The 8,273-nt window shown below is 38.4% G+C and overlaps 1 protein-coding gene across 1 annotated transcript in view; it reads right to left on the bottom strand.

Moving 5' to 3' along the window:
- Positions 1 to 811: 811 nt before the first annotated feature.
- RTCA (RNA 3'-terminal phosphate cyclase) overlaps positions 812 to 8,273 on the bottom strand; it is a 55,214-nt gene continuing 47,752 nt past the window's right edge. The window contains exons 9-11 of the mRNA XM_007936131.1: positions 7,205 to 7,259; positions 5,569 to 5,673; positions 812 to 913 (exon numbers count right to left, since the gene is read on the bottom strand). Coding sequence (XP_007934322.1) covers positions 812 to 913; positions 5,569 to 5,673; positions 7,205 to 7,259 — 262 coding nt within the window. The remainder of the gene's footprint in view (positions 914 to 5,568; positions 5,674 to 7,204; positions 7,260 to 8,273) is intronic.

Genomic DNA, 8,273 nt, shown 5'->3' with positions numbered 1-8,273 from the left:
AGATAGTAAAGAATAATGAAAAGCATATTCCGTTCTAAAGGCACTCATTTATTTCTCAATGCCACGATCCAAAAACATACCTGTGGCTGAAACTGGCCAAATTGACTAGGATTTTAATTTTGAAACCTTACTTTGTTTTCATTTTCAAAACATAAATCAACAAATTCAAATTCCATAACTATTTACCAAGTGCCTAAGGCATCTGACTGCTAACCAGAAGGCTGGTGGTTCAACCCAGCTGCCACTCACTGGAAGGAAGATTGGGCAATCTACTTCCATAGCGATACTGCTTTGGAAACCCAAGGAAGGGTCGCTATGAGTCGGATCTGACTCGACAGAAGTGAGTTTGTTTTTTTTGGTTTGAAGTAGGCAGAAGGTACATGATGTTAAGACAATGCTTATAAAATGTTATTGTTGACACAGTTAAGTACATTTGCAGAAACTTGCCTCGTTATACTTAGATGAAATTTCAGTGGATTGGCTAGAACTATACAGAAATTACCGATCAAAAATACAGCCTGACTTAATTTATGATAATCAAAAGGAATACACACTTACACTTATTTCAGGTAAAAAGCATATTTTATTTCTATACATTTACACTGAAATCACGATCACATATATCCCATCAATTTTTATATTTCACCGTCCATATCTCAGGAGATATTCAAAGAGAGATGAATTTGATGAAATGTTCTCAGTAAACCTAGATTACTTCACCTCCAATAAGTTACTTCTTATTCACCATTTGGTAATATTTATTAAATGAATTAGTGCAACACATCATTGAGGTCTTTAAAAGGCAAATACCCTATACATTTGGATTTATCATCCCAATTCCTTGGCACTCAATAATGTAAGTATCTTTAGAGGCATCTTCTTCATCGTCTGATTTCTTCACAGTAAAGTTAGCCTGAAAGCAGGAGGTAATTAGAAAATAATTAATATAAAGAGAGCTAAGGGAAAAGCTCCTAACTCCCACTTAAGTAGGCAAGCAGTTAACATCAAACCCATTTTATTGAAGATGTTACAGAGGTACAAAGATCAAATAATGCATGAAAAATGTAATAGAGAAGATAAAATATTTCATTCTAGAACCATGGTTCTTGTTCAGAGGCACATATACTTATAGAGTTTATTCAAAATATATATTCTAGTACTTGTACAGGGAGTTAGCTCAGAGGGAAAGCATGCATGGGAAAGAAAGACACAGGGAAGAGGTAACTAACTACAGGGAGGAAGTGGGAAGAAAGCTATTACATTGTGGAGGATTGTAGTCAATGTCATGAAACAAAACGTGTATGAACTGCTTTATGGATAATGAATTTGCTCTGTAAACTGTCACCCAAATCACAACTGGGGGGAAAAAAAGTATGTATTTGTATATATATATATGTGTGCGTGTGTATATACACACACATACACACATATATATGCCTGCTTGGGCCCCATTCAATACTGAATCAGAATTCCCCAGAGTATAGCCTAGAAATTAACAAATTTAAAAATTCAGCTGTTGATTGTAATATATCTCCACTTTCTACCCACTAAAAAAAATGGAATCTATTTCTTCTTGCCAATTAAATTCCCTAAATATACTATTCAAAAAGATCTGATTCAGAGAAGGATGGGGTCCAAAACCAAACCAAACCCACTGCCATGGAGTTGGATCTGACTTGCAGCAACCCCTCCTTGGGTTTCCAAGGCAGTATCACTACAGAAGTAGATTGCCCAACCTTCCTTCCGAGGAGTGGCTGGTGGGTTTAAACCGCCAGCCAGAATTCTGGTTAGCAGTCAAATGCCTTAGGCACTACGCCACCAAAGCTCCCTAAGGATGGGGTTAGGGGTATATTAATATCTTCCTTCATTTTTATTGGGCCTAACATTGTGTTTTTCTCTTGTTAACTCAAAGTTTCCTTTGAAATATTTGATGTCTATAAATATATTTTGAGAAAATGATTTTATTTAAAGCAAATGTGTTCATTTTAACAAAACTGAAGTAAAATCAAAACAACTGAATAGGCTGACAGAATTTGTGGCAAAGGGATTTCAAGTATATATTTAGTTTCAGTATTATGTGGCTGTGTACTGACACAGTGGACATTTAAATTTCTTACTGAACGAATAGACACTGACTTCTGAGCTAGACAGCCAAATTATTTATATAGTTTTTTGTGTATGTGTGTTGTATATAAAGTTACAAGCATTATGTAAATATGAAACACAGACAACAGTTACAGAAATAATTTCCATCCTTATATATAAGCCTACTTAAAACTAAAAAATTTAGAATGGGGGGGGGCCTTATCTAGCCCAAATCTCTGATTTTACAGATGAATTATCTGCACTGACACACAGAAAGACGAAGAAGCTTGCCCCAAACTACCCAGTTAGTATGTAACAAATTTGAACAAAAAACCAGAGCTCCTAAATTTCAATGCACAGAGCTTTCCCCTATGTATTCACTTCAAAGAGGATGAGTGTTTACTACATGCAAAGTACTGAATAAAGCGAAGACCACAATGAATAAAATTTAGTCCCTACTATCGTATAGGTTACAACCTGCAAGAGATAGACATGTAATTGCTACAAATACTTATCATAATAATAATAATGATAAAAAAGAATTAAAAAAAAAGTGGCATTCTCTTGACTTCAAATACAATTTGCCTTCAATTCATATCAGCCTTTTCCTACAATTTAAACAAAATCTACTAGGCTTTCCAATAACAAAAAAGATCAGCTATATTATTAAGAGAAGGAAAGTTGGGCAATCCTACATCCGTAGTGATACTGCCTCGGAAACTCAAGGAGGGGTCGCTATGAGTCGGGGCCGACTCGACGGCATATAACAACAACAACAACAACATATTATTAAGAATCACACAAACTGTTAGAAGTAGGGCAACAGTTGCTTTTTGCTCAATATACTTCTATAATGTTTAATTTTTTTAATAGTATGCATTTTAAACAAGCTAATGTAAACATCTTCCTTATAAAATTTTGCATTATAAATTCTTATCATATTATAAAATTACTGTGATAGTTATGGTTGTGTGTCAACTTGGCTTGGCCTCGTTGAGTGGCTGGGCAGCTGGATGTAGTTATTCCCCATGATGAGACTGGTAATTAACTCCATGGTGGACTCTACTGGAGCAGCTGAGTAGCTGCTTTGGGCATGTGGTCTGGTTCCCGTACATAAGAAACAGCTTTGGGAATGGTCTCTAGCTTATGGCACACTTGAACCCTGCATGTAGCCGTGTCATTGTTCAGCAGCCTGCCATGCTGCCCTGCCAATCTTGAGACTTTTAATGGGCTTGAATTAATGGCCTGCCACATGGTTTGGTAATATCAGGACTGTGCCTTTTCACGTGTCGACCTTAGGTTTGTCAGCCTCAGTGGCTAGTAGCTAGCTGGGTGAAGAGATGCCTCTAGCTTCAGTGGGCCAGGAGCAAGAGGGAGAGCTGAAGTCCACAGTTGTGGGGCTTTCACCCAGCCCTAAAGCCTGGCACCTGGAACTTGGACTTCTAACCTCCAAAACTGTAAGAGAATAAACTCCTGTTTGTTAAAGCGATCCCATTTGTGGTATATTCCTGTCAGAGTGACACTGGGTAACCAAAACAATTACATTATAAAGACTAGCAAACTGAAAATAGCTTAATGTTACTGAAAAAGGCAAGAAATGAGCTGTATGCATGTTATGGATTGATCTTGTCGCCAGAATGTGTTCTAAATCCTACCTCTACACCTGTAGGTATAATCCCATTTGAAAATGCGTCATCTTTGTTATGTTACTGAGACAGGATTAGTCTGGTGTGTATCTTGGAATTAAATGAATAAAGAGATTGCGGTGGTTTAAGTTTGTGTCAACTTTGCTGGGCCTGGTTGAGTGGCTGGACAGCTGAATATAGTTATTCCCCATGGTGAGACTGGTAATTAACTCTATGGAGGAATCTATTAGAGTAGCTGAGTAGCTGCTTAGGGTATGTGGTCTGGTTCCCGTACATGAGAAACAGCTTTGGGAATGGTCTCTAGCTTATGGTATGCTTAAATCCGGCACATAGCCGTGTCGTTGTTCAGCAGCCTGTCATCCTCTGCCGACCTTGGAACTTTTAATGGACTTGAATTAATGGCCTGCCGCATGGTTTGGTAACATCAGGGCTGTGCCTTTTTACCTGTCAACCTTGGGCTTGCCAGTCTCAGCAGCCAGTAGCTGTCTCAGTGAAGAAAAGCTTCTAGCCTCAGTGGGCTGGAAGCAGGAGGCAGAGCTGAAGCACAAGGTTGAGGGGCTTTCACCCAGCCCCCAGAGCCTGGCACTTTGAACTCTGTAAGATAATAAACTGTTTGTTCAGCCATCCCATTTGTGGTGTAGTCTTGTCAACGTGGCACCAGGTAAACAGAACAGAGATTACATGCAAAGTTAGCAAGCAAATGTGGGAAGAAAGAAGACAAGCCACATGAAGATCCCCCAGGAGCAGAAGCTCAAACAAACAAGGATCTTCCTCCAAAGAAGGAACACCTTCCCCTGAAGCAGCACCCTGAATTCAGACTTCTAGCCTCCTAAACTGTGAGAAAATATTTTTCTGTTTGTTAAAGTCATCCACTCGTGGTATTTCTGTTATAAACAAAACTCACTGCCATCGAGTCAATTCCGACTCAGTGTCCCTTCCTCGGGTTTCCGAGGCGGTATCTCCACGGAAGTAGATTGCCCAGTATGAAGACTGGGCAAGGACTTGCTGGTGGGTTTGAAATGCCAACTTTTTGGTTAGCAGTAAAATGCCTTAGGCACTACGCCACCAGCACTATATAACTAAGTCAATGCATCAACTATAAATAATGCAAAGAGAAGCAATGTCAAGAAAGGTAGAAAATATATAAATGTTAAGAGTTGTTTTGCTGGTAAGAGGGAATTATGTGTGGGTTTTCCCCTCCACTTTCCAAATTTTCTATAAAGAAATCATATTCATTTTGTTATGAAAATACATATATTAATTATTTTTTTAAAATTAAGAATCCTGTTGGAGAGGTATAAATACAAGCTTAAACAATGTAAAATTCTCTTTCACAAAATAATTTAAAATCTACTCATCTAAATTTAAGATGACTAATGAATGTTGTAATTTCAGCAAATATTCTATGCAGTCTACCAACAGAATCAGAAGAAAATAAAACATTTAAAATTTTATATATTTAGGTTTATAGCCAATTACAAATCCCTTGTGATATGATTTCACAGTTCCCATCGAAACATCTTTACTGACTCTGTCAGTACTATGCAATGATCAGAGAGCACAGGCTTTGAAGTACACTTTCCTGGGTTTGCTCCAAGCCCAGGTCTACCACTGAGCAATTTATAATCTGTATGCCTCCATTTACTCATATATAAAATGAGTATAAAAATAAATAGCCACCGACAATGATTATGCTGAGTAAGATAATTCAGGTTAATTGCTGAGTTTGCCTAGTGCCTGCCACATAAGGAAGTGCTCATTGGTAGTAATTTTGATTACTATTAATAGTTTGTGTTTAAAATTTGACCCAAAATTGGCTAACCAAAAAATCAATTACCTTTGCTAGTTGTTCAGCAAAATGTATAGCCGTCTGTGTGTGGAGTGTAACTGGTCCTGTTTTTATTCTGGAAACTCCATTGGCTAATGCCATGAAAATGATCAGCTACAGAAAAAAAGAACAAAGAAGAAAAATTTCACATACTTAGTAATACTACTGAAGTCCAAAATGAAAATATAACTAGAAAGCAAAAGAGCTAACAATAATGCCTAACTCTTTAGATTTCCAGGAACCCTGAGATGCCAGAATACTTGTGTTACCCAAAGTCTGTGGTATGATACAGAAATACTTAGTAACAGTTTTCAATATGATACAGGTGGATAGATGGGTGGACAGGCTGAATGATTAGGTATTTCTGTGCAGGGGGGAGTGTGCCCATGACCATGTACAGGGTTGGCAGACAGTGTTTCTACAAGTGTATTTGTATGTTCTCTAAGAACTTCCAGGTATATAGTAAAGTTGAGAAGGGACAAGGTTGTAGTCACTTCTTGGCCACAGCTAGCTAACCAGAGGGAGCAAGTAGTTGGACCTGTGGGCTTGGGACCATGGTCACAGAGGACATCAAGCTCAATTGGCATAATATACTACATAAAAACATTGTGCCACATCCTACTTTGGCAAGTAGTGACTGGGATCTTAAAAGTTTCCAAGTGGCCATCTAGAGGCAACAATGGGTCTCTCCTCGCCCAGAGCAAAGAAGAATGAAGAAAACCAAAGATTCATGGAAACAATTAGTCCAAGAGACTGGTACACCATGTGATCCTCAGCCTGTATGACTATGAGACCAGAAGAACTAGATGGTGCCGGCTACCACTGTCAGCCACTCAGAAGGGGATCTATGCAGAAGATCCTGAATGGAGTGGGAAAACAACGTGGAACAAAACTCAAAATCATAAAAAAGAAAAGGCACCAGGTTTGATGGTCTGATAGAGCCTGGAGGAACCACTGAGTCCCTAGCTGCCCTTCTGGAATAGAATCTACTCCTGGGGCTCCCAGCCAAACAAAAGACAGGCATATGAGCTGAACATTTACATTAGGTATATACACTTCTTGGAGAGATCAAGCATGGGAGAATACAAGGGCTATGTATGCATAGGGAGACAGCTCATGGGGCAGGACTGCACAGGAGGGAAGGACACAGGGAAGAGGTGGCTATGGGGAGGAGAGTTGTTGCATTGTGGGAAACTGCAGTCAATGTCATGAGAAAAAGTATATGTGACTGGTGTATGGAAAATGAATTTGCTCTGAAACTTTCACCCAAATCACAATAAAATTTTAAAGATAAATAAATGAAAAATAAAATGACTGTTTAAAGCAAAAGATGGAGCTGAAAGTTAATCTCTGCAAGATGGTATACATAAATTTCTTCTACTCTCTAAAACTGCAACATTTTAAAAAGCACCAGTTCATGAAATGACTGGTACAGAATTACTGGGAGTGAAGAAGTGATCTACGCAAGAAGTTGTTGTTGTTATGTGCCGTCGAGTCAGCCCTAACTCATAGGGACCCCTCCTTGGGTTTCCGAGGCAGTATCACTACGGAAGTAGGATTGCCCAACCTTCCTTCTGAGGAGACTAGAAATAAGAGAAATTGACTTAAGAAACTGTTCAGAAGTCTTAAGGGGTACATTTCTAACTGTACACTCTGCTGGCTTGAGAGCAATGAGATAAAAGTATGGGAGAAAGAAAAACCTATTAAAACAGTGGAATATAAAAATATTCAACAGCAATGATAACTGACAGGGTGACTGGAAGTATTAAGTGAGAGAAGTAAGGAGTTCAGGAGAAGGATCTGGGCTAGTGATATAAATTTGGGAGTAACAGACAGCTGGGACCTAAGCAAACACTCTGAGAATGGACAAAAAACACATGGACTGAAAAAGAAGTATAAAGTGAAAAGACAAAAAAATGTGTAACATATAAAGAAAAATTTAGAAGTTGAAAAGATAAAAAAGAAATAACAAAGGATATTAAAAATATATGAGCAGTGAGATAGGAAGATAATGGAGCTTTAGAAACCAAGTGAAGAAAATGTTTCACAAAGGAAAGAGTCATCAACTGTGCTGAATGTTGTATGTAGGCCAAATAAGATGAGGACTGAAATTTGAGGAATATTAATTCCAGAAAACTTTAAAAAGTGGTTGAAGTAAGAATTGCTAATAAGTGTCTGAAATACAATGATTAAAATCTACATTCAATATAATTAACAAACTTTGAAATCTAACAGACTAGAGTTTGTTGTTGTTTTTTACTGCATGCATTCTCTCTTTATTTTTTTTAATTGTGATTTGGGTGAAGATTAACAGAGCAAATTCACTTTCCATACAGCAGTTCACATATCTTCATCTCATGTCACTGACCAGTTTACCACAATGCAACAGCTCCCCTCCCCCTTTCTCCCCATAGTTACCTCTTCCCAGTGTCCATCCCTCTATATACTCCTGGCACCTGTGTTGTCTCCCTGTGCATAAGAAGTCCATCTTTCTCCCATGATTATTCTCTCCAAGGAGCGTATCTACTTGAGGTAAATGTTCAACTCATATGCCTCTATTTTGTTTGGCTGGAAACCACAGGTGTGGGTTCAATTCCAGACCTGAAGGGCAGCCAGGGGCCATAGTCTCAGTGGTTACACCAGGCTCTATTGGACCAGCAAACCTGGTCCCCCCCCCTTTTTTTTTTTTTCCAAATGATTTTGAATTTTGTTCC

Source organism: Orycteropus afer, unplaced genomic scaffold (assembly GCF_000298275.1).
Source record: "Orycteropus afer afer isolate SDZICR_OR568_19922 unplaced genomic scaffold, OryAfe1.0 scaffold00033, whole genome shotgun sequence".
NCBI classification, from domain to species: Eukaryota; Metazoa; Chordata; class Mammalia; order Tubulidentata; family Orycteropodidae; genus Orycteropus; species Orycteropus afer.
The sequence above is the reverse complement of the archived record's forward strand: the minus strand, read 5'-3'. Positions and strand labels throughout refer to the sequence as shown.